The 27,048-nt window shown below is 41.3% G+C and overlaps 1 protein-coding gene across 28 annotated transcripts in view; it reads right to left on the reverse strand.

The window, feature by feature from the left end:
* DST (dystonin) overlaps nucleotides 1–27,048 on the reverse strand; it is a 736,344-nt gene that overhangs the window by 244,762 nt on the left and 464,534 nt on the right. For 20 of the 28 annotated variants that reach the window (XM_077487838.1, XM_077487826.1, XM_077487828.1 and 17 more), the window contains 10 exons: nucleotides 24,658–24,864; nucleotides 23,798–23,941; nucleotides 17,315–17,548; nucleotides 15,962–16,114; nucleotides 12,932–13,165; nucleotides 11,492–11,773; nucleotides 6,626–7,168; nucleotides 5,600–5,776; nucleotides 1,937–2,060; nucleotides 356–564 (listed from right to left, as the gene is read on the reverse strand). In XM_077487838.1, the coding sequence (XP_077343964.1) occupies nucleotides 356–564; nucleotides 1,937–2,060; nucleotides 5,600–5,776; nucleotides 6,626–7,168; nucleotides 11,492–11,773; nucleotides 12,932–13,165; nucleotides 15,962–16,114; nucleotides 17,315–17,548; nucleotides 23,798–23,941; nucleotides 24,658–24,864 (2,307 nt within the window). The remainder of the gene's footprint in view (nucleotides 1–355; nucleotides 565–1,936; nucleotides 2,061–5,599; nucleotides 5,777–6,625; nucleotides 7,169–11,491; nucleotides 11,774–12,931; nucleotides 13,166–15,961; nucleotides 16,115–17,314; nucleotides 17,549–23,797; nucleotides 23,942–24,657; nucleotides 24,865–27,048) is intronic. The other 8 variants (XM_077487853.1, XM_077487844.1, XM_077487843.1 and 5 more) reach the window with 1 other exon arrangement.

Below are 27,048 nucleotides of genomic sequence, written 5' to 3' on the forward strand. Positions count from 1 at the left end.
ATGGGAGAGTACATTTCAGATTTCATTACAAGTCCACTATAGTTATAGTGTCCGTAAGCAATTACAAAAACCAATAAGATATTTTTGACTGAATTTTTTGCAGTGAAAATAACTCCTATAAATGAACTGGTGTTGACTGCCTTACTGTTTTAAAATGAGTCAATTAACCAACAGAATTTGACCTATTTAATGTGTATTCTAACAATATTATATGCAAGGAACACTTCTGCAATTAGCAAAGTTCCATCTAACGTTGAGGAATCTAAAAGCATAAGGGTATTATTTGTTCACATATAATCTAACAACAGCAGCAGCAATGTCCTATGTTTCTCTAGCATGATACACTCACACTTACATTGTTTTTTGCAATAATTTCCTGAATAGATAAAGAATTTAATGGCACATGTTGTTGCTCTTTCAGGTCCTTTTCTACCCCATGCATCCAATCAAACATTTCATCCAGTCCATCTTGAACACTGAGTGAGCGAGTAAGAGTTATTTGGAGTTTCTCATTCCAGTCATTCACAGACTGGGATAAATGATTGTATTTTCCCACAATGTCATCTGCAAAAAAGAAATTTGAATATATTATTGAAAAAATCCTATAAAAGTACCGCAAAATATTTAAAGTGATTGTAAAGTCTCCTTTTCTTTCCTATAAAAATAACAAACTTTTTATACTTACCCGCTCTGTGCAGTGAATTTGCACAGAGCAGCCCAGATCCTTCTTTTCTTGGGTCCCTCTTCTGTGCTCCTGGTCCTTTCCTCCTGTTGAGTGCCCCCACAGCAAGCAGCTTGCTATTTAGACACGGAACTGCGATTTGGGGCCGTCCTCTCTCTTTCCCGACTGGCTAACTGACTTTTATTGACAGCAGTGGAAGCCAATGGCGCTGCTACTGTGTCTCAGCCAATCAGGAGGGAGAGTCCCAGACTGCCGAGACACGTGTGGACATTGCTGGACAGAGATGGGGCTCAGGTAAGTATTAGGGGGGTCGAGGGGGCTGCTAGACACACAGGGCTTTCTAACTTTACAACCCCTTTAGGCACCCATTCACAAGAGGGTAGCATCTACTGTATGGCTACGTGTTCTTAGGAATGAAGTGCCATTAGGAGCTTCTATGGGGTAGGATCCCGCTTTTTTTAACCCATTGACTTCTATTATGGGAGTGCCTGAAGAACACACGCAACACTTATTTTTAAACATTTATTCACATGCTTCTATTGAGGTCAATGGAAAGAGAAACACCCCATTCTGCTTTAGAAGTAACAAAGGTACCCTTTGGAGTTTTAGGTATTGAGCTATAGGCAAACAGGGACACTTTAAATGCCTGGAATTCAGCTTTTTGAGTGTTTTGGAGCACTGAGCTTCAAGCTACAAAACACCCGGGTGTGATCAATGGGGGCCTAAGTCTTTGGTCAGCTTTCAGAGTTTAGGGTAAAAAAGGCTGTAAACCATAGCATTTGGATATCAAAACATTAATCAGGCTTCTAGACATTTTGATCTGATTCCCACTTTGTCAAATTGTCAATGTCAAAGCATTATCTGTACTCGGGCATATGCCTGTGCTCCCATAAACATGAATTTAGCATACAGGCACATTCCAGGGATAGAAAATTATCAATTTTTGGATACGTCCCTTGGATATATGAGTGTTTATGTGAGGACTGGCATATAGCCAAGTATAGCCACACACAGCCATTCATATCTATTGTTGGTATATACACAAGACTCTGAGATTTCCAATTAAGGGAAAATTTTATGTTGCATGGGCTCAGATGCAAGAAGCCTTAACCCCTTTTAACATAACTAAAAGAACTGTTTTTATTGTTGGCTGCGTCCCTATTGGCTTTCTACACACTTGCAGTGCTGGTGCCCACCTAGGCATTAAATTATAGTGAAAACAAAGAGTAAATTATAAAAAAAAATATTCAGTACCAAGTGGCTTTTGGATTTCATCCTTATTTAACAGAAGCCCGCCTCTGGCATCAAGGAGACTTTCTGCAGCCTTCTTTAGCTTCTCCACACCAACCTGGTGGCCAGATACCTGGTCACAGAGCAACTAAAAAGAAACATAATGTATTGGGAACATGGTAGAAGTACAAAGAAAATTATTACCATACAAATTCATTCCCAAAAATCTATCAGTTTACAAAGACACTATAAATGATACCGATCTGGTCATTGTGTGAAAAGAAAAGTTCTGATATTTAGTTAAATAAAAACTGGAATTTTGGAACACATTAGCTCATTTTTAACTCAAAGATAGCAGGTAACTTTGCAAATATAACCTCTCATGCCTCTGCCTTTTCTTTCCTTGTGCTTTTGCACTGTATACATTCAGTTTATGTGTGTGTGTGTGTGTGTGTGTGTGTGTGTGTGTGTGTGTGTGTCTGTCTGTCTGTCTGTCTGTATTGTAAGTGAAGGTAAGTACTAATGATAAAGAAGGCAGCTCCCCCATACACCTCTTTGATTCAAAGTTCCAGTGCCAAAGGCCATAAAAGAGAAATTTTGATTTACCTGTAAATTCCACATCTTAGAGTACAGTACAGGCCACAGGACTTGTATTCATAGACCCTGTATTATAGGCCTGTACATTCAGGTGATTGGACACTGGCAAGGTTTTGAGGACACTATAAGTTTACGCCACTCAGTGAGTCCTCAGTTTTGCAGGAAGCCAAGCAGAGTAACAAAGAGAGTTTAGGGAGGGTGTCCTGTGCCCTGTACTGTACTCTAAGATATGGAATTTAAATGGTAATTTAAAATTCCTCAGATCTTAATCGTATAGTGCAGAACACAAGTATCCTATTAATATACCATGGGAAGGCCCCAAGCAATGAACATATGAATGGGCAAAAACAAGGTAAATTGACCTGTGCCAACAGGTTCAAGAACTACTGCAATAAGAGACTCAGGTTCAGAGTGTCACTTCAAGAACCCTGGGGGTGAAAGCTGCATCAGAAGATTGGGCATTCACCTGGTAAAACTTTGGAAAGAACAGAAGACCTGGTGTTGGCCTTACAGAGTTGGGCAACAGAGGCTTGGTGTTTAAAGCCCAGAAAACTTCAATAGATCTGGTGGAGTGTGTGGGTCTTTGTTTTATAGATTTGGCTCTATCTGTTTTTAACCATGCATTGGTGAATTTTGAAGTGAATTGGTCTTTGCGAGTATCTGCTTGTTTGATGGAAGCAGTCGCTTTTTAGGTACAACCTAATGGCTCTGACTACTTCCAGGCAATGTTGAGGGATTTTCCTTTGGGTGCTTAGGAGCAAGGCACAAGGATGGTAGAACAATGTCCCCACCGAGATGGCATGCTAAAACCATCATTGGAAGGAAGGATGATCCAGGGCACAATACACAGGTCTTGGACATTGGGAAGGGCTTAGTGGCTTTTTTTGTGCCAAAAGGAAGGGTTAGGTTTTATAGTTGACGCCTGGGAAAAGCATGCAGATGCGATGCTGTACATTTACAGTATCTCACAAAGTCAGTACACTCCTCACATTTTTTTCATGTGTCAACACTGAAGAAATTACACTTTGCTACAATGTAAAGTAGTGTACATTTTCTTTTCCCTCAAAATAACTCAACACACAGCCATTAATGTCTAAACCTCTGGCAACAAAAGTGAGTACACCCCTAAGTGACAATGTCCAAATTGGGGCCCAACGTGTGAATATTTTGTGTGGCCACCATTATTTTTCCAGCACTGCCTTAACCTTCTTGGACATAAAGTTCACCAGAGATTCACAGGTTGCCACTGGAGCCTCTTACACTCCTCCATGACAACATCACGGAACTGGTGGATGTTAAAGACCTTGCGATCCTCTACCTTCCGTTTGAGGATGCCCCACAGATGCTCAATAGGGTTTAGATCTAAAGACATGCTTGGCCAGTCCATCACCTTTACCCTTAGCTTCTTTAGCAAGGCAGTGGTCGTCTTGAGATGTGTTTGGGGTCATTATCATGCTGGAATACTGCCCTGCGGCTCAGTCTCCAAAGGGAGGGGTTCATGCTCTGCTTCAGTATGTCACAGTACATGTTGGCATTCATGGTTCCCTCAATGAACTTTAGCTCTCCAGTGCCGGTGTCCTGCCAAAATTTACCCCCCCCATCAGATAGTGTCTGCCCCGTACTGCACAGGCGCAATGCTTGCGCAGTACGAGGACAAGATGAACAGCGCCTGCGCGCTGAGTCCAGGTTCAAGCCCCACCATCCAAGTGGACATATGGTAGCACTTAGTAACATGGCCCCTTGTAGGCTTACTTCGCTTTCCACACTTCGGGCACGGCCTCGCTTCGCTCGGCAATTGGATGGTGGGGCTTGAACCTGGACTCAGTGCGCAGGCACCGTTCATCTTCAGAGACTTTCGCCGTCTCCTTGTCTTCCGTTCTGCGCAAGAGCAGTACAGGGCGGACACCGTCCGACAGGGGACAGTATTCGACACAACACCGGCAGCACCCATGCAGCCCCAGATCATGACACTCCCACCACCATGCTTGACTGTAGGCAAGACAAAGTTGTCTTTGTACTCCTTGCCTGGTTGCCACCACACCCTCTTGAAACCATCTGAATCAAATAAGTTTATCTTGGTCTAATCACACCACGGTATATGGTTCCAGTAATCCATGCCCTTAGTCTGCTTGTCTTTAGCAAACTGTTTGTGTGCTTTCTTGTGTATCATTTTTAGAAGAGGCTTCCTTCTGGGACGACAGCCATGCAGATCAATTTCATACAGTGTGCCGCATGTGGTCTGAGCACTGACAGGCTGACCCCAACCCCTTCAACCTCTGCAACAATGTTGGCAGCACTCATATGTCTATTTCGCAAAGACAACCTCTGGATATGACGCTGAGCACGTGCACTCAACTTCTTTGATTGACCATGGTGAGGCCTGTTCTGAGTGGAACCTGTCCTGTTAAACTGCTGTATGGTCTTGACCACGGTGCTGCAGCTCAGTTTCAGGGTCTTGGCAATATTCTTATAGCCTAGGCCATCTTTATGTAGAACAACAATTCTTGTTTTCAGATCCTCAGAGTTCTTTGCCATGAGGTGCCATGTTGAACTTCCAGTGACCAATAGGAGAGAGTAAGAGCGATAACACCAAATTTAACACACCTGATCCCCATTCACACCTTGTAACACTAAGAAATCACATTACACCGGGGAGGAAAAATGGCGAATTAGGCCCAAATTGAACATTTTCACTTAGGGGTGTACTCACTTTTGTTGCCAGCGGTTTAGATATTATTGGCTATGTGTTGAGTTATTTCGGGGGGGGTAGCAAATTTACACTGTTATACATCTGTACACTCACTACTTAACATTATAGCAAAGTGTAATTTCTTCAGTGTTGTTGCATAAAAATAAAAATAATAAAATATTTACAAAAATGTGATGGGTTTACTAACTATTGTGAGATACTGCAGAGGAGCTAGGAGCTCCCTGGGGGTGTAGTTCAACTTTAATCTAGCAAATACATTTTTTGACTTTGGAACCAAACCAGACTTTAATTTATGTGACCAGCACTGCAGGGTAACTTATGTAAAAATATCCTTACTTATACTGCTTACAAAAGAATCACGTGTTTAAAATATAGCTTACCTTAGTTTCTTCTATCTGCCTCTGCAAGTTCCTGCTGTCAGCAGCAATAGGTTCAGACAAGCGTTTTTCCACAGTGGATTCTGAGCTCTGAAGACCTGCCAGTAACCCATGTGATGCTTCCTTATAATGTTCATATTTGTCCACTAAATCCTTCAAGTTATTCCCCAGGATATTGCACTATGAAAAAGAAGAGCAATGGTTTATATTTGATCAAATTACACAAGAAGCTTCCACAGCATTCTAAATATTTGATAAGTACACACAAACAACTGCAACAAAATGGGTTGCAGTAAAGAAAATAGCTTGAAGAAGCTATTGTGTTCTCCCGGGAAAGGGGGGTGGCAGGGAGGGGGCCTGAGAGCAATCCCTGTTAGGAGAACACAGTGATTATCGCTGGCAATAATTGCATGTAAAACGCTGACATGCTGTTTGTACCCAAGTTGATTGATAGATTGACTTGGGTACAATTAGCTTACCCATAGATAGTTCGAATCTCAGCCGGTTAAGCAGGGACCGACCGAGATTCGAACCATCTAGGGCTGATGGTATGTTTATTCATTACTTTCTGTTTAGGCCTCATGCACACTGGGTGTTAAAAAAATGCCAGTAGCGTTAGCTGTAGAAAGCTATAGCTGAAGAATAAGTTTTGCAGTGTTTTTACTGTAGCATTTTGCAGTGTTTTTTTAGCGTATTTTAGCTTTTTATAACAAAACTATACTACATTGAGCTTTTGGCTCAAAAATGCTCATAAACGCTGAATAGGAGCATTTTTCATTGTTTATCAGCTTTATCCAGAGTTAGAGCGTTTTTATAGCTGAAAAGCTCTCAAACCCACTAGTTTTGGGGGTTTTTTTCCAGCCAGAATTGCTCCTGCTAAAAAAACGCAGATAGCAGCCTATGTGTGCATGGACACATATTATAACATGCTGGAAAGTTTACCAAAACAGCAGCTGTAAAAACATCCAGTGTGCATGAGGACTGAGGCTGTAGTTAGTATTATAAATAATACAAAAATAGACCTCCTACCTTAGTATGTAAAGACTTGAAGTTTTCTGAAGCCAAGTCTATTTTGCTTTGAACCATTTTACACGTTTCAAGGGTACCAACATTATTATTATCTTCCACAACATCATCTTTGTTGCAAGACTTTGCAGCATCTAGTACTCTCTGTCCAGATATAGTGATGTAACGCAAGTCCCCTTTGTGAGAGATCACATCTTCTGAATAGATTTTTTGCTTTTGCAGCTTGTCCAAAACACCAGCAAATTTCTCAGCCCCAATCTCCAGATGTTCCAGTTCATGCTTTGAGTCCTGAAGCCAATTCTCAAATTCATTATAATCTTTAGTGAATTTCTCCAATTCTTCTTGCACTGTTTGGATCACCTTCATTTTCCTTTCAGAGTCACTCAAAGCTGATTCATATTGGACTTTTAATGCCTCTATGTCTCCCTGAAGCTTTTCCTTCTCTTCAGGAGTGAGGTGACGGCCTTGTTTCTCCAGAAGAGCTTGTGCTGACTGTGTGGCTATTATTACAGCCTGATGTTGAGACACAAGCTTTTCATGTTGGGCCTAGACAGTTTGTTAAAGGGACATATCGGAGATATTTATAAAGGGAATATATTAGATGCATAACAATAATCCACAAACCCAACACACATGTAATAATGACACTCATTTTAGCTCATTGCTTAAAGTGGCTCTTGTACAGGGTTTCACCGCAGCTCCCTGCCCCCTGCTTTGTGAGTCTGTGAAAATCCTTTTCATCTTTGAGTTTTATAAGGATATACAGGACAAATGGTTGCAAATAAAAAGGTACAACAAAGTAGAAGGATTTATTTCCCCTCTGTGTATCACCTGAGGACAGTCACTTCACTGAGTATAGGTAAGGGTTTACAATCACTTTACAGCAGAATTCCAGTCCAATATTAACTATACTTAAACCTGCTCCCACCCCCATACTAAGCCTATTCTAACTACCCTGTAAAGGAAAGATGCGTATATTTAACGATTTGGATGGTGCTTCAGTCTGGTCACAGGATCTCTCCAAAGGCTAGCTTCAGTGAAGAGGATAGATCGCCAATATTGGTTGCAGAGCCTGGGCAATGATGTCACCCATAGGCTTACTATGGGGCATTCCTAGTATGCTGTCCCTCCTCTACACTGAAGCTGGTACAAGGAGCTATTCATGTGACCAGAGCGCCCTCAGAATAGGTAAGTATAGCCATTTATTATTTACAGGATAGTTAGAATAGGCTTAGAATGGGGGTGGCAGCAGGTTTAGGTATAGTTAGTATTTTATTGTAATTCTTTTTTAACTCCAACCAAACAAAAAAATATCCCTTGCAGCAGGGCTGTGCCTGCACTGCAAGGGTTAATTGTTAGTTTTTGTCATGGGGAACAAAAAAAGGGTTTATTTACCCAATCTTCTGCTCCTATCCACAGCTAGACTGGTCCCTGCAGCATCTGCACCCCCATACGCCACCGGTTCTAGGGTCATAACATCATGCAGCCCAGCTGCAAGGCAAATGGTGTTGGGCTTTAAAGCAAACAAACAAACCTGGATGCCCATCTTTTCTCTGGAAACAAATTTAGTCCTCATACAACCAAAAGCAAAACACCCAAAGCCTACAGTACTTTCACAACACCACAGCAGCAAAGATGGTCATAATCTGCTACTCATACTCATTTTGTTATGTTAAGATCATCACATATAATGATATTGTCATGTACAACCACATTCATTCTGCCGGGTTGAACATGAGGCTTTGCAAGTGCTAAAAATCTGGTGATTTTAGTTTTGCACATAGAGTATCTCACAAGAGTACACCCCTCACATTTTTGTAAATATTTTATTATATCTTTTCAACACTGAAGAAATTAAACTTTGCTACAATGTACAGTAGTGTACACCTAGTATTGTGTAAATTTGCTGCCCCCTCAAAAATAACTCAACGCACAGCCATTAATGTCTAAATCATTGGCAACAAAAGTGAGTACATCCCTTAGTGAAAATGTTCAAATTGGGCCCAATTAGCCATTTTCCCTCCCCAATGTCATGTGACTCGTTTCGTGTTACAAGCTCTCAGGTGTGAATGGGGAGCAGGTGTGTCAAATTTGGTGTTATCACTCTCACTCTCTTATACTGGTCACTGGAAGTTCAACATGGCACCTCAGGGTAAAGAACTCTCTGAGGATCTGAAAAAAGGTATTGTTGCCCTACATAGAGATGACCTAGGCTATAAGAGGATTGCCAAGACCCTGAAACTGAGCTGCAGCAGGGTGGCCAAGACCATACAGAGGTTTAACAGGACAGGTTCCACTCAGAACAAGCTTTGCATGGTGCACGAAACAATCTGAGTGTACGTTCTCAGCGTCATATCCAGAGGTTGTCTTTGGGAAGTAGACTTATGAGTCCTGCTAGCATTGCTGCAGAGGTTGAAGAGGTGAGGGGTCAGCCTGCCAGTGTTCAAACCATATGCCGCACACTGCATCAAATTGGACTGCATGGCTGTTGTCCCAGAAGGAAGCATGCAAACAGTTTGCTAAAGACAAGCAGACTAAGGACATGATTTACTGGAACCATGTTTTTTGTCTGATGAGAACAAGAGAAACTTATTTGGTTCAGATGGTGTCAAGCGTGTGTGGCGGCAAACAGGTGAGGAGTACAAAGACAAGTGTGTATTGCCTGCAGTCAAGCATGGTGGTGGGAGTATCATGGTCTAGGGCTGCATGAGTCCTGCCAGCACAGTTCATTGAGGGAACCATGAGTGCCAACATGTACTGTGACATACTGAAGCAGAGCATGATCCCCACCCTTCAGAGGCTGGGCCACAGGGCAGTATTCCAACATAACGACCCCAAATACGCCTCCAAGACAATCACTGCCTTGCTTAAGAAGCTGAAGGTAAACGCGATGGACTGGCCAAGCATGTCTCCAGACCTAAACCCTATTGAGCATCTGTAGCCATCCTCAAATGGAAGGTGGAGGAGAGCAAGGTCTCTAACAACCACCATCTCTGTGATGTCGTCATGGAGGAGTGGAAGAGGACTCCAGTGGTAACCTGTGAAGCTCTGGTGAACTCCATGCCCAAGAGGGTTAAGGCAGTGCTGGAAAATAATGGTGGCCACACAAAATATTGACACTTTGGGCACAATTTGGACATTTTCACTTAGAGGTGTACTCACTTTTGTTCCCAGCAGTTTAGACATTAATGGTTGTGTTTAGTTATTTTGAGGGGTCTGCAAATGTACACTGTTATACAAGCTGTACACTCACTACTTTTCATTGCAGCAAAGTGTCATTTCTTCAGTTTTGTCACATGAAAAGATATGATAAAATATTTACAAAAATGTGAGGGGTGTACTCACTTTTGTGAGATACTGTATATTACAAAAAAAAAATTGAAATTACCTCAAAATATAAAATATAGCCGCTGACACTGCAATGTGACAAAATTGGATAAAGTGAATAAAAATGAAAGTGTAGCGCTAGTGTGTATATATACCACATATGATATATGTGAACATCAACACAATAGGTGAAATATGTAACAATAATTAAAGTGCATATGTGCTGACACAATACATGAAATACTGAATGTAGAATCATCAATACAATGTGGAATGCATATGCCAATAATTAAAGTGCAAAGGGGTCATGCAAAAATCTAAATCAATTAGTGCAAAATATATAAATATTATCACAAAAAAAATAACAAAGTCCACTGAAGTCTGCATAAAACTGTTCACACAGCAGAACCGGACAAATATGAGATAGAAGATGGAAAAGAAAGAGTCTATGCCAGAAGAAGCAGTGATGAATAGACATCTGTTGTAAGATCACAAAGGATAGTGCGTCTTCCACCTGGAGGATGAGGGAAGGTACTCTTACTGGAGACTGTGGACCCACATGCCAGCAGCAGCGAGTCAACCAAGCTTAAAATAGAGGCTGGAACTCAAGCGCAGATCACTGAAACTCCTGGCGCTATACACGCAAATCCCATCCCATTAGATAGGATTTTCGTGTATAGTGGCAGGAGTTTCAGTGACATGCGTCTGAGTTCTGAGGTCTCTATCTTAAGCTTGGTTGACTCGCGGCCGCTGGCACGTGGGTCCACAGTCTCCGGTAAGAGTACCTACCCCTTCCCCTGGGTGGAGGATGCACTATCCTTTGTGATCTTACAACAGATGTCTATTCATCACTGCTTCTTCTGGCATAGACTCTTTCTTTTCAATCTTCTATCTCATATTAGTCCAGTTCTGCTGTGTGAACAGTTTTAAGCAGACTTCAGTGGACTTTATTTTTCATTGTATTACATGCTATTGTTCACTTCATTGTGACTACCAATTAGAAGCACTTATGCAATATTTTTTGATGATATTTATATGTTTTGCACTAATTGTTTTCATTTTTTGCATTATCCCTTATGCACTTTAATTATTGTCATACACATTTCACATTGTATTGATGGTTCTGCATTCAACATTTCAAATATTGTATCAGCACACATGCACTTTTATTCTTACATATTTCACCTATTGTGTTGATGTTGACATATATCATATGTGGTACGTATACACACTAGCACTGCACTTTTTTTTAATTCACATATATTACACTGCATTAAATTTGGACCAGCACCTAAACAGGTTATTCAATTTAGTCACAAATATACAAATGGAAGAACTGTATAATGACAAATCCTGAGATATGTCATTGTCTACCGACATTCCCTGTTTGTTTGAGTGAAGTCTATCATTGTTTGACAAAAATTACTACTTGTAATTGAGATATATTAGTTATTTGATCAAAACGCAGATTATGGAAAATACTGTATATTTGCCTTTGCAATAACAAGATGTAGTAATAAATAGAATCAGTGGGTACTGTACCTTCACTTTTTGATACTGGCTGCTTAGGTCATCTTCATTAGATAGTTCCTTTAACCTTGCATTACTCATTTTTCCATCAGACTCTATTAGGTTACCATTAACCTCTTCCACACCATCAAGTATAGACTGTAGTTCACTGTCTTTATGATATGTTCCATTCTGCTGGATTGCAGGTTTCTTTACAACGTTACCATTCTCTCCTTTTTCATCTGTTTGCAAAAGCCAATTTAGCAAGCTCTCTATCTTGTTTCTGCTTTCTTCCAGTTGTTCAACTGCAGCAGACTAGATAGAAATATTAGCATACTGTTTAGATTTGTACTAGATGGATTAAACATAGGTTTTGTTTCACTCTACAGACTAGTTATATTTCAATGCTAACGTTTGTTACATGGATACAGGTTACATACAGATACGTTGTTTTGCGCAATAGAGCTGCCCTGCCGCAGTATATATATGTGGTGGTGGTCCTTACAGAGAATTATGTCTAGGGAGCAGGCTGACCCTCACAATTTTCCCATAAAAGTCATTATGGATACTGCCAATCAGGCTCTGGGAATTTAATGTATGCAACATGAAGCTAACAAGTGTAGGACATGTTGGGGTTTATTAAAACTGGAGAGTGTAAAATCTGGTGCCGCTGTGCATGGTAGCCAAGCAGCTTCTAACTTCAGCTTGTTTAGTTACGCTTTGACAAACAAAAAAAAACCTGGAAGCTGATTCGTTTCTATGCACCAGATTTTGCACTCTCCAGTTTTAATAAATCAACCCCATTGCATCCCATTTACATCTTGATTAACATGTTATACGAATGCCCATGGTGCATCAAAGCCAAGGAGGCCTTATAATTTCATCCTAAATCAAACACATAGGGGTTGATTTACTAAAACTGGAGGATGCTAAAACTGGTGCAGCTGTGCCTAGAAACCAATCAGCGTCCAGGTTTTATTGCCAAAGCTTAACTGAACAAGCTGAAGTTAGAAGCTGATTGGCTACCAGGCACAGCTGCACCAGATTCTGAGTGTGCCAGGTTTAGTAAATCTACCCCATAGGGTAGACTTACTAAAGCTGGTGCACAAATAATCTGGTGCAGCTTCTAACTTCAGCTTGTTCAATTAAGCTTTGACAATAACACCTAGAAGCTTATTGGTAACTATGCACAGCTGCACCAAATTCTGTGTGCACCAGTTTTAGTAAATCCCAGCATGTTGATTAACAGTAGCTTAAAGTCGTTTTATAGGCTGAAGGTTTTTTGCTATAGTTTTCTTGGAAATCAAAGCAAAATTCTTTCTTTGCCTTTATCAAAACTGATTGTTATTTTGTAAATTATTTTGGGGGTTATTGTGGCTAATCTGTGCAGAACTCTGAGAAAAATATATAATAGGTCAAAAACAAATACAAATATAAAGAACAAAATAAGCAAAGTGCAGAATAATAAACAACCTTTTCAGTTTCTTTCTTAATGGCAGTTGTGACTGCTTTTTCCAACTCCTTTTTGGATTCTTCTGCTTTCTTTTGAAGAATTTCAAACTTAGCTTTAGCTTCCTTAAGTTTCTGCTCAATTATGGCTCTCTCTTCAGAGGAAAGTTTATCTCCATGTTCCTGAAGGAATTTCTCTGTATTCTTCACAATTTCTGCCAACTCACTGGCACCAGCCTGCATATCTTTCTGTAGCTCCTGTAAAATAAAAAATGATGTTCAGGCACTTCTTTATTAAAATGTGTATTTATCTGGCCTCCTAAGAATTTGTGTCATTGGGAAGATTAACAACCTAACATCATCTGGAAAAGGGTATGCTAACCTGTACATTCACACAGATTCTCTGTCGTGACAAATCTCGTAAGGAAATCTCCTTAAATGACAAGAGTTTCCTTCTTAGACAATGGTCCCCAAACCATGTTTGCAGACTGGGCAGGTTTTCTCTTATCTCTTGCTCTGGAGACAACTACCAAATGTTGGATTTCCCATCCATTTATTTCTAGATGGCAATGATCACCAGTGCAAAGGGGCAAATCTTCCTAACAGGGATAAAGGTGGCATTAAGTACTTGACAGAAAGTCTAACTCTTCTCCTATCTATCCATCTTTTTTTTTTAAATGACCTACAGATATACTTTAAGCACCCTTAAATGTATTCAGCTATGCTTAGAAAGGATCCCACCCATCATGTATGTTGATAACTTGTAATAACACGCAGGTATTTCAGCATATAAGACTACCATTGGTTCTTAAGGCAAAGAGGGTCATTACAGGAATACTACCATCTTCCATTTTCTGACATAAGTCTCCTCCAAAAAGTAGTAGTACAGATACTATGGACCACTTCATATCTGCACATTTTAGAAAATGTCTTAGTTGTATTTCTTATGTGATTGTATTAGTATTTGGTTTTCTCGCAAAACACATCTTACATAGAATTTAAAGTGGAAGTAAAGGCAAAACCTAACTAACTCTAAACCTACTCTCAGCCACATTCTAAGCCTAATCTATCTAACCCTATAAAGAAAAAAATTCTATACTTACCTGTTCTACAGCCGCTCCAGTCCGGTCTCCAGCAGCGCCCTCCCTGTGCAGGAGAAAGCCGACAATGGCTGAGAAATGTCTGGGAGGTGAAGTCCCCCCTAGAGTTACTATAGGACTTCCGTTGTCGGCTGCCTCTCTTACACACTGAAGCCGCCGCTGACAGCTCAGCCTGGGACTCGGACCAGAGCAGCTGCAGAATAGGTAAGTATAGCGTTTTTTTCTGTATAGGGTTAGATAGATTAGGGTTAGAATTTGGATGAGAGCAGGTTTTGAGTTAGTTATGTTTACTTCCACTTTGATGGTAGCACTTGTACAACATGCCTGTAGAACAGCACATACCTAAAACGTGCAAATGTGGTCTTATGGTACTGGAAGTCATGAATCTATGCATATATGAAGCATAAACCTGTATTTATAATTTAACTATGGAAGCACCAGTAAACTCACTACCACAAGCAAGGCATCATAGCCACAAATGCCTGCAAATACTGTTCAGATAAAGGCAAACATTTCACTATTTTGTAAAATGTTGGCCTACTCTAAGAATCGGGGATTGTAATAAAGCAAAAACCAACCAGGGCCCTGATTCATCATGCTGCACTAGCATCTAAGATAAATTGACTTAAAGAGGGATTCCACCAAAAAAAAAAATATTAAAAGCCAGCAGCTATAAATACTACAGCTGCTGACTTTTAATAAATGGACACTCACCTGTCCCGGGTTCCAGCGATGCCGGCAGCCGAGGCCGATCGATCGCTCGGCTCTCGGCTGCTGCAGTCACCATTCTAGGTGAGGGAATCAGGAAGTGAAGCGAATCGACTTCACTTCCCGGTTCCCTACTGCGCATGCGCGAGCCGCGCCGCGCAATAGGAAATCTCCGCGCTGTCACTGGGACCCATGTGTGTCCCAGCAGACAGCGCGGCAGGGCAGGAAATGGCGTAGACTCCCACGGGAGTCTATGCCCGGAAGTGGGTGAAAATACCTGTCTTTGACAGGTATCTCCACCCCCCTCCCCCCTGAAAGGTGTCAATTGTGACACCGGAGGGGGGGAGGGATCCGATCAGCGGAGGTTCCACTTTAGGGTGGAATCCCGCTTTAATGCATGTTAAAATCTGTGGTCTGTATTATGGCTTGAAATTTTAGCATGGCCTATGTGCTATTATGCAAGTCTTAAATGCTATTGTAGCTTGATTATTAAGGTTTAAAATATCTTCCTGGTTGCTCTATGTTCTGTTCCCCTTTTCTTCTTTACCCCATTACACCCTGCAGCCAATAGAGAAATTAACAGAAGCAGAAAGAAGCAGACTACTGTACACAGTGATAAGGAACAGACCAGGCCACTAACCCTCTATTAGGGCTTGTTTACACTTTATGCAGTTGAAGTAATTTTTAAATACCATGCAAGCTCATATGAATAAAAATTAATGACTTTCAATGAGTCTATAGTACTTTACACCATTGCAGTGCATTCATGTGTATTTCATTTTTATTTTTCACACCAAAATGCACGTGAATGCATTACAAAATCATGAAAAAAACAACTTGGTAAAAAATATAATAAATAAATGCCAAAAAATGCACCTTAAATGCAGTGCAAACACACCTGAAACACATTACAAATGCATGTAAACACATATGTGGAACCCACACTTAAAGTGGGAATTATGGTATAAAGAAGCCTTTACAAAGTCCGATTTTTAAGTTAACTTTCATAATGAATACTCTAGGAAGATTGGAGTTTTAAGTTAGCTGCTGCAAGATTAATATGTTTTTCCTTCTTGTGTGCTGTGGATTATTTTTTATATATATAATTTAAATTAAAAGTTAAGCAGGTACAGTAGCTTTATGAACAAAAAAAGTAAATGAGCAAGTAGGTACCAGGAGGGCCCTAAACTATCATGCAGGCCTGAAAATTGGTTCTTCTCTTCTACAACTATATTTGGTACAGCACCTCATATTCACTCTGACAGTGTTGAAGATCAGCTGGAGTATCCCTCGCAATCAACTTGTCTTGTTGACCAATCAATTTGTTCTCTGTCTGTGTAAGCAGGTCACAAAGCTCCTGCAGCTTTCCCTTGTGTTCCTGCAGCTGCACCTCAGCATCCTACAGGAAAAGGAAAAGAAAATGCAAGTATCTTTAACAGAATGTACTCAAGACTGCAGTGCTGCACAGCCCCAAAGCACAGTATGCTGTAAACATGGTAGCATAGGTCATGATCTGAGCAAAGGTGACTGACAAAGAGAAGAGAAAACATCAAATTCATCTCAAAAGGTAAAAAAAAGACCAAAAAGAGAAAAGTCTGATCAAAGCCTGACCATGCACAAGTTAAAGTAGATGATTCAACAGCGTTGACAATCCAATCCCTTTTCATCCTGGAACCTGTGTTAATAATGATGCACAAAAAGATATATCAAACAGAGAGGTTAGTGTGGAAATATGACGGTTAAAGCAAGATGTACATTTAAGACAGATCTGCCAAAGATTTAAGCTGGGAACTTCAAATTAAATGAAACCATAAAACTGAATACATCTCTTTTTATACACCTACTACTGGCTCTGATATTCATATACTGACTCTTGGATTTGAATGTATCAAACCCTTTTTGCTTAAAAGGGTTTATTTCACTTTGCATGTTAAATGATAATACAGTTCACCTTCACTACAACTCTACAAAATGGGTTGCCTACCTGGGGAACAAGAAATTTGAACTGAGTTTAATTGAGCAAATCCTGAAGTTAGAGGCATTGTTCACCTTTGGAATCGTGTTTCATGTTACACCCATGTAACATGAAACATAGCTGCATTGTCCACCTCCCACTCTCAAACAGCCCATTCACCTAACTGAATTGAGGGTGTTTTTCCCTGGAGAATCTTGTTGTTTAAATTTAAGCATGGCTGTGCATGGCTTCGCTCACACATCTGCGTTATCCATTCATAGGAATTCATGAATGAGAAGACTACAAGTCTCATTTGGCACCGCGGCAAAGGGACCCCCCAAATCAAGTCAGCACAAGTGCAGTCACGTCATCACACTTGTTCTACATTGTTTACCTACTCTAATGCATTTAGGATATTGCCTTTAATGAAGCAATATTTATGAGTTTCTACACAGCTTGTAAATAAATGTAGAGCTAGCTTAACTTGTGCCATGCTTTAACCAAGAAATTATCTAGTTGAATAAGCTTTGTAATACAACCCATTAATATACTCTTGTCACCAACTAGACTAGATGAATATACTCAAAGCACATGGCAGCCAGAAAAGCAAATGGCAAACTGGAGCGCAAGCAGCAAGAGGCAAACCTTAAGCTCATTCAAGTCTTTGACTGCAAGTAGGTGGCTTTTCAATGACTCTGTTTGTGAAGAGAATTTCTTCTGAGCTTCCTGGAAATTTTTCTGTGTTGCATTCAAAAGCCGCAGCAGCTGTTTGCTTTGATTTGGAGATAGATCCTGAGCATGTTCCGATATGAAGAATTGGATATCAAATGCCGTTGTCTCCAGTTCTATTTTTTGTTCTGAAAGCTGAGTGTTTAAATCCTGTATTTAAAACCCAAAGTTAGTTAATTTTTCAGGTTGAAATGTCCCTACAGGTTGTTATACCTACTAAATAAAAACAATATGCATTTATGCTCTACAGGGATCAAGCACTATTAAGTAGTATATTGCACAACATGAAACAAAAAATCAAACAGGATTCTGCTATGCAGGAATTGTAAATGTAAATAAATATAGGCAAATATATCTCCAAAAGTAACATCCAAGAAGATATCAGCCTGTCCCTAAATGAGCCAATGGAATGCCATAACTTGTTGCAATAGCCAACCAATGAAGACAGTGGCTCACATGCAGTTTTTTTTACCCTTTCCCCTTCACCACAGCAAAGGTCAGGCCATACTCCTGACAGGGAGCTCATGGTCTGCTCATCACAAGTGGGGGTGGACTTAGGTTCAGGCCGAAGTAAGTTTGGTCTGAACCCATGTGCAACTGTCACACAATAACAGGCTTGTTGGCACAACCAGCTGCAGGCGTGACATTTTTCACGTCCATACACAACAAAAGGGTGGGGATGCCATTGACATCTTTGACCTAATATAGCCACATAGCGGCTTTCCGTTAGCTCACTCTTAATAAAGTATTGCTTATATCAGAAGTATCATTTATAATAGGTTAGTTATGCCCTCCCTTACTAATGTGTAAGATTTTTGAACACTCCAATCCCCAATCAAAAAACAAGGTTAAAAAAAGAACCACCTGATAGTTATATGCTGACATAAAATATGTATGTATTGCCAGGAGAGAGCAATTGCTTACAATGATTTACATAGTTACATAGTTAGTCTGGTTGAAAAAAGACACAAGTCCATCTACTTCAATCAATAAAAGGGAAAGCAAACTATACAATCCAATTCTATACACACAATCCTATACTCACAGTTGATCCAGAGGAAGGCAAAAAAAAAAAAAAAACAGCAAAGCATGATCCAGTACCCGCTTTTGAGGAAATCTATTCCACATCATACAGCTCTCACTGTAAAGAAAACCTTTCTGCATTAGGATATTAACCACTTAACAACCGGCCCATAGCCGAATGATGGCTACAGGGCGGTTGCATAACTCAGGGAGGACGTCATATGACGTCTCCCAGAATTCCGCTCTCGCGTGCCCCCTGGGGTGCGCACTCGAGAGTATCCGTGTCCTGCATCACAGATCGCGGTAAACGGCCGCTCATCGTGGCCATTTACCACGTGATCGCTCCGTCAAATGACAGAGTGATCACTTGTAAACAAACATGACGCCGGTTCGTCCCTCCCCTCTCTGTACCGAACGGTACAGTGAGAGGGGAGAGATCGGTGACAGCAGCGATGCGGGCTGGATCTGCAGTGCCCACAGCGCTGCTCACCGACAATTAACTCTGCAATGCCCTGCCAATACTCTGCAATACCCCGCCAATACTCTGCAATACCCCGCCAATACTCTACAATGCACAGCAATGCCCTGCCAATACTCTGCAATGCCCTGCCAATACTCTGCAATACCCTGCCAATACTCTGCAATGCCCTGCCAATACTCTGCAATACCCAGCAATGCCCTGCCAATACTCTGCAATACCCAGCAATAATCTGCAATATCCAGCAATACTCTGCAATACCCTGCCAATACTCTGCCATAAACTGCCATACCCAGTAATACCCAGCCATGCTCAGTGATACCCAGCCATACTCGGTGATACCCTGCAATACCCAGCCATACTCTGCAATACCCAGCCATACTCTGTGATACCCTGCAATACTCAGCCATACTCTGCAATACCCAGCCATACTCTGTGATACCCTGCAATACCCAGCCATACCCGGTGATACTCTGCAATACCCAGCCATACTCGGCCATGCTCAGCCATACTCTGTGATACCCTGCAATACCCAGCCATACTCGGTGATACCCTGCAATACTTGGTGATACCCAGCCATGCTCGGCCATGCTCAGCCATACTCGGCTGTACTCGGCCTCTGTATGTGGCCAGGCTGTGGAAGTTTCACATGTGGTATCGCCATACTCAGGAGGAGTAGGAGAATCTATTTTGGGGTGTCATTTTTGGTATGTACATGCTATGTGTTAGAAATATTGTATAAATGGAAAACTTTGTGTCTAAAAAAATGGATTTTAACCACTTCCCACCCGCCAGCCGTCATATGACATCCTTGACTTTGTGCGGGGATATCTGAAAGATGCCTTTAGCTACAGGCATCATTCAGATATCAGCTTTTTCAGCCGACGATTCCCTACACCATAAGAATGATCATAGCGGCTGTTCCACTGCTTGATCGCTCTTACAGGAGGCGAGAGGGAATGTCCCCCCCGCCACTCACAGGTGCTTCTACCGACTCGCCAATACAATCAAAGCCAGAATCGTTTTTTTTTCTTTTTATTTCAGGCGTCCCAGCCTAGAGGTAAGATGTGGGGTCTTATTGACCCCACATCTCACTGTAAAGAGGACTTGTCATGCCATATTCCAATTACAAATGAGCAATCATTTTGGCTCTAGACCTCCTCTGTAACTCAAAACATGTAACCAGTAAAAAAAATTTAAAGCGTCGCCTATGGGGGATTTTAAGTAGCAACACGTGCCGCCATTCCACGAGCGTGTACAATTTTGAAGGGTGACATGTTAGGTATCTATTTACTCGGCGTAACTTCATCTTTCACATTATGCAAAAACATTGGGCTAACTTTACTGTTTTGTTTTTTTAAAGCATAAAACTCTTTTTTCCCCCCAAAAAAATGCGTTCAAAAAATTGCTGCGCAAATACCGTGCGAGATAAAAGGTTGCAACGACCACCATTGTATTCTCTAGGGTCTTTGCTAAAAAAACATATATAATGTTTTGGGGTTCAAGTCATTTTCTTGATTTTGCAAAGATTTGTGGGAAAAAAATTACAACTTCAAAAAACTCATCATGCCTCTTACTAAATACATTGGAATGTCTTCTTTCCAAAAAGGGGTCATTTGGGGGGTATTTGTACTTTTCTAGCATGTTAGGGTCTCAAGAAATGAGCTAGGCCGTCAGTACTTCTGGTGTGATCAATTTTCAGATATTGGCACCATAGCTTGTGGACTCTATAACTTTCACAAAGACCAAATAATATGCACCAATTTGTACTTATTTTTACCAAAGATATGTATTAGTATAAATTTTGGCCAAAATTTATGAAGAAAAATTACTAATCTGCTAAATTTAACAATTATATAATATAATTATTAACAATTTAAATTTTAGAACACAAATGAAGAAAATTTCATTTTTTTACAGAATTTTCAGTCTTTTTTCTTTTCTAGCACAAAAAATAAAAAACCCAGCGGTGATTAAATACCACCAAAAGAAAACTCTATTTGTGTGAAAAAAAGGACAAAAAAATCATATGGGTAGTGTTACATGACTGAGTAATTGTCATTCAAAATGTGAGAGCATCGAAAGCTGAAAATTGGTCTGTTATTAAGGGGGTTTAAGTGCCCAGTGGTCAAATGGTTAATATTAATACTCAACACCAAGTTCACTATATGGATCACTTATGTATTTATACATGTTGATCATATCACCCCTTATCTCCTCCTGTCAAGAAAGAACAAATTCAGTTCCTCTAATCTTTCCTGATAGCTGAGCTCCCCCATGCCTCTTATCAGTTTGGTTGCTCTTCACTGCACTTTCTCCAGTTCCCTAATATCCTTTATGTGAATTGGTGCCCAAAACTGAACTTCTTATTCCAGATGAGGTCTTACTAATGATTTGCACAGGGGTAAAATAGTATCTCTCTCTCTGGAGTCCATAGCTCTCTTAATACAAAAAAAGGAGTTTGCTCGCTGTGATATCTGCAGCTTGGCATTGCATGCCATTATTAAGCTTATGATCTATCAGAACACCCAGATCCTTCTGAAAAAGTCATTCCCCCTGTTGTACTCCCCCTAGTATGTATGATGCATGCATATTCTTAGCCCCCGAGTACATAACTTTACATGTACTGTGTCAACATTTAACCTAATTTGCCACATAGTTGCCCAATTAAAGTGCATTAAGGTTGGCTTGTAAGTTGGAGACATCCTGTAAGGTTGTTATTCCACTGCATAGCTTGGAGTCATCTGCAAAAACTGAAATGGTATTTTTAATCCCACACCCTATATCATTTATAAATACATTAAAAAGTAAGTGAGTCCCAGCACTGAACTTTTGGGGTACACCACTAACAACCCTAGACTATTCAGAGTAAAGTGCCTTGAAAAAGTATATACACCCCTTGAAATTTTCCACATTTCGTCATGTTACAACCAAAAACCTAAATGTATTTTATTGGTATTTTATGTGATAGACCAACACAAAGTGGCACATAATTGTGAAGTGGAAGGAAAACAATAAATGGTTTTCCAAATGTTTTATAAATAAATATCTGAAAAGTGTGGTGTGGATTTCTATTCAACCCCTTTACTCTGATATCCCTAACTAAAATCTAGTGGAACCAATTGCTCTCAGAAGTCACCTCATTAGTAGATTTATTCTCAGTATAAATATAACTGTTCTGTGAAGCCCTCAGAGGTTTGTTAGAGAACCTTAGTGAACAAACAGCATCATGAAGGCCAAGGAACACACCAGACAGTTCAGAGATAAAGTTGTGAATGAATGAATGAACGAAATACTTGTATAGCGCACAATGCGAACTGAATCGCCTCTAGGCGCTGAGTTGTGGAGAAGTTTAAAGCAGGGTTAGGTTAGAAAAAAATATCCCAAGCTTTGAACATCTCACGGAGCACTGTTCAATCCATCATCTGAAAATGGTAAGAGTATGGCACAACTGCAAATCTACCAAGACATGGCTGTCAACCTTAACTACATACACAGTGCAGAGTTCAGGATTACGCTACGTACATAGTGCATAGTTCAGGAGTGCGTTATGTACAGAGTGAAGGGTTCAGGGGTGCGCTATGTACATTGTGCATGGTTACAGGCACACAACATACAGAGTGCAGGATTTATGGGCATGCTACATACAGAGTGCAGGGTTTATGGACACTCTACGTACAGAGTGCAGAGTTTAGTGACGCTCTTTGCACAGAATGCAGAGTTCAGGGGTGTGCTGTGTAAAGAGTGCAGAGTTCAGTGGTGAGCTACATATAGAATGCAGGGTTTAGGGGTGCGCCATGTACAGAGTGCAGAGTTCAGGGGTTCACCTAGTACAGAATGCAGGGCTTAGGGATGTGCTATGTGTAGTGTTCAGGGTAGTGCTGTGTATAGAGTGAAACCACCACCCACCCGCAAAGCGTCATTGCAACTCTCTCTCCTATCTTGCCCAACTCTAGTACATACCTGTGCAGGCAGCACACCTTACAGGGAAATTATCTCTCTCTGGAGATCTGTCCCCACCGTATGTGTGTGCAGGGATTGGTCAGATCTGGGAGCTGCTGAGCAAAGCTGTCCCTTGTAAACGCAGACAGGTTCTGTGTTTACAAGTGACAGCAGGTTGCAGAAGCGGAGAGTGAGAGCCGGAGGTGGTTTTGTCACATTTCGGCTGAAAAACTGGGTGTAAGGGGCACATGACAAGGCCTGGTGGGCCAGATTCGGTCCACAGGCCTTGTGTTTGACATATGTGCCATAGATCCTTCTACTGACACTAGCCCCATTCACACCTGAGCATTCTGAAGAGCGTTTTCCTACACCTGACTTCGCTTACCATGCAGAATCCCTTTGTTTGTAATTGTGTCTGTTTATATTTCAACACGCAGTCTATTGTAAAGTCAACCTAACCTAACCCACCCTCCATAGATGCATACCTACCTCAATCTAATTGGCATAGTTCTGCTGTTCATTTACATTCAGTGGTGTAAATCTTCACTTCTTCAAAGTCTATGGAGTTGTAATGCACAGGCACTGCAAGGCTTGCAGTGCTGGATGTAAACAAACTGATGTTATTAGCTCACGGTCAGGATTAGAGGGCAAAAGCACAATTTGTATTAAAGTGCACTTATCATTTTTAATACAGTCCAGTTTCCCCATTGAAGTAGTTTACATCTACATCCCCTATAAAGGTTATTAGAAAAAATGCAGGACATACTGTATTTGTAAAAGGGTTTGATTAGGTCACAAAATGAAAATTTTCCAACTAAGCACCACCTTAACCTTTCTAGTTCACAATCCTTGTTTTGTATCTTACCTAAAAACTAACATACTGTACATTTGTTACTTATAGTTATGGTAACCAGAAAAACATTATGAAATATATAATATAAATACATTTACTGCACCTTTAGGCACTGTAAGGTTTTCTTCAATGCATCCACGTCATTAGTATTCAGCGAAAAGCACACAGGTTCACTATTAGAGCTAAGCCAATCTGAAAGCACTTGTAAACGATTAAAAAGGCCCTGGTGGGTCTCTACCAGCTTAGTCTAGAAAGCAAAACAAATTTTTAATTAGTTTCTACAAAAAAAAATGCATTACGTTTAGTGTATTCACATAAAAGGTCTACATCTGTTCCAAGCAGGTTTGGATTTTAAGATTGGGAGGAAGAAGGCAGCCTCCTTGTAAGCCTATCAAGTGAAGTCTGAAAGGAGCAACGCACACAAAGAGGAACACCAAATCTGACTGTAAGATCCACACAGGTGCCTGGGCTCAGTGTGTCCATACACACCAAAACAAGACAAATGGATAGATTGAGCCGGAAACACTGTAGTCTGTATAACAATTTATTGGTGACTGGTTACAAAGGAGTGACAATGAAACAAAAAAGCTAACTCTACGACTAAGGCTCTTGCTGAAACGCGTTAGATATTTTCTTTTATTGTCACTCCTTTGTAACCAGTAACCAATAAATTGTTATGCGGACTACTGTGTTTCCGGCTTAAGTCCTCCCATTAGCCCTTGTAAACCTGCTCTAAATTTATCTCTAGTGTAGTGACTACAATATGCACACATATTTGCAAATGTATGCTACTTGGACCTATTAGGATTAAATGTTTGTATATATAACAGACATTATAAACTGAAGACTTGTTTTATTTTAATTTAGTTGTATTTTGCAGAGGCTGTCAAGAAAGACAGTGCAGTCAGATCACTCAAATAAAATTCTTAGCCGACATGTAGATTCATTTTATACATGCCTTACCATTTCAGTATCCACTGCGTACGCAATTTGTTTTGCTCGATCTGTAGACATTTCACAAACTGCAGAAAAGGTTTTCATCAAATTGTCACTTAGCTCCTTAAGATGTGCTCCTGGAATGTCATTAGGCATAGACAGTGAGAACTGCTCTGCAAGCTGTACATCTTCTTTCAGGGTAACAGAAAATGCAGCCAGTCTTGATTCAAATGACTAGAGAATTAAAGAAACAGAAAAATATTTACTGAACTGTGATCAGTTGACTATACACTGCCAAACTACACAAAAAGCAAACAAAAAAGAGCACAAAACAATTGTCTCAAGAGTCCATAAGATCCTTTATTCTTGTCAACAATAACAACAGGAAAGCAAAAGTCAGCCAATTTGGGGGTCCATAAACTCCCCCTGTAATAAAATGTATAAATATACATAAATACATACTGTATATACAGTACATGTACAGGAATAGTGGCAATTGCGAAACCAAATCAAACCTATGTTTACAGAAGTAATGTTTTTATATAAATAATAAATTTGCATATAAAAAGTAATAAAAATTAATTAAGTGCAAGACAACCCCCGTTTGGGGTGCTATTAAAGCATGTATGGCACCCAAACACGTTGCACATTATGCCACAATTTTAGCGTGATTTGGAATCGCGGGCAGAATTTTTTGGATTCTGCCTGCAATTCCAAAACACTAATGCTGCGTACACACGATCGGACTATCCGGTGGTCTTAGTCCGGCGGACGACCCGCCCGACTTTGCAGCTGACGTCTGCCAGACTTTCCGAACGAGCGGAACTGCCCACAGACGACCGGACTGGGTCCGGCAGAAATAACCGCTGGACTTTTGAAATGAACGGACTTGCCCACACACGGAGAAAAGTCCATTCATTTGAACGTGGCTCCAGGTAGATGGAACTAGTGAAAGAAGTCAATGTCGCCACCTCCATCGGCGAGATTGACACCTCGCTGGCCCTGTCAGCTGGTATGGATTTAAAGGGGAAGCCCTAAGCCCCCTTATGATGTCACAGTCCCCGAGGATGCTGGGACTGTGACATCATAAGGTGTGGAGTCACCATGTGACATTACCCGGTGACCCCGCCCCTTGTCCCTATATAAGTCGCTGCACAATGCGTCCTGCCATTGCGGCCAGAGAGAGCGTTGTGTCAACATCAGAAGGAAGAAGAAGAAGAGAAGAAGGCGGCAGAAGACCGGGCCAACGCTAGTATAAGAGCTATAAGAAGATAGCGGAGGCCTGGCAAGAAGAACCGAAGAGCGGGACAAGACCCCCAAGTCGGAAGAAGACTCCCAGACAGTGGCGACGACGAAGAAGAAAGCCAGGCTCCTCCGCTACTAAAAGATCAAGCAAAAGAGCAGAAGATAGCGGAGGAGTCCGGCGAGAAGACCCCCCAAGACGGAAGAAGACCCCCGGAGCTGTCTAATAAATTATTTAAAAAACTTGTGTTTTTTTATTTACACTTTTTTCACCAGGTAAATGGGTAGGGGTACATCGTACCCCATACTCATTCACATAGGGTGGGAGTCTGGTATCTGGGGGCCCCCTTATTAAAGGGGCTCCTGGATTCCGATAAGCCCCCCGCCCGCCCCAACAACCAACGGCCAGTGTTGTCAGGAAGAGGCCCTTGTCCTCATCAACATGGGGACAAGGTGCTTTGGGGTGGGCGGGGCGTAGGGCCCCCCTTCCCCAAAAGCACCCCCATGTTGAGGGCAGGCGGCCAGGTACAGCTCAGGAGGGGGGGCTATTTGCTCGTCCCCACCTCCTTTCTGACCGGCCGGGCTGCGTGCTCGGATAAGGGCCTGCTATGGACTTTGGGGGGACCCCCACGCCGTTCCATACCAGGCGACGGGGCCAGAGATGTGTCAATCGCGCCAATGGAGGCGGCGACATTCACTTCTTTCACTCGTCCCATCTACATCTTCAAAATTAACGGACTTTACACCGTGTGTGGGCAAAAAAAGTCCGGCAGACTGGCACACAGACGGGCGGATTGTAGTCCGGCGGACAATTTTGAGTCAAAACTTCTTTCTAAGTCCACCGGTCTTTTGGAAAGAAAAAGTCCGCCGGAGCACACACACGGGCCTGCCGGCCCAAGTCCGCCGGATCGTCCGATCGTGTGTACGCGGCATCAGTGTGAACAGGTCCTAATATAACATCAAATCACTAGAAGGGATATGTAGCATGAAGCTACATTGGCTCTGAGAAGCCATTATATAAACTCAAATAAAGTCACCAGATTGTCATGAGAGCTGAGAAACATGACATGCAGGAGGGATGGAGTGATGTACTGAACAGAACTATGAATGAATAACAAAAAAAGGGTGCTGACATTGAAGAAAAGAGAGGGTTGGAGAATTCATAGAAAATGGGAA

The sequence above is a fragment of the Lithobates pipiens genome, unplaced genomic scaffold (assembly GCF_037356315.1).
Source record: "Lithobates pipiens isolate NorthernLeopardFrog02 unplaced genomic scaffold, aLitPip1_a1.2 Scaffold_18, whole genome shotgun sequence".
Lineage (NCBI taxonomy): Eukaryota > Metazoa > Chordata > Amphibia > Anura > Ranidae > Lithobates > Lithobates pipiens.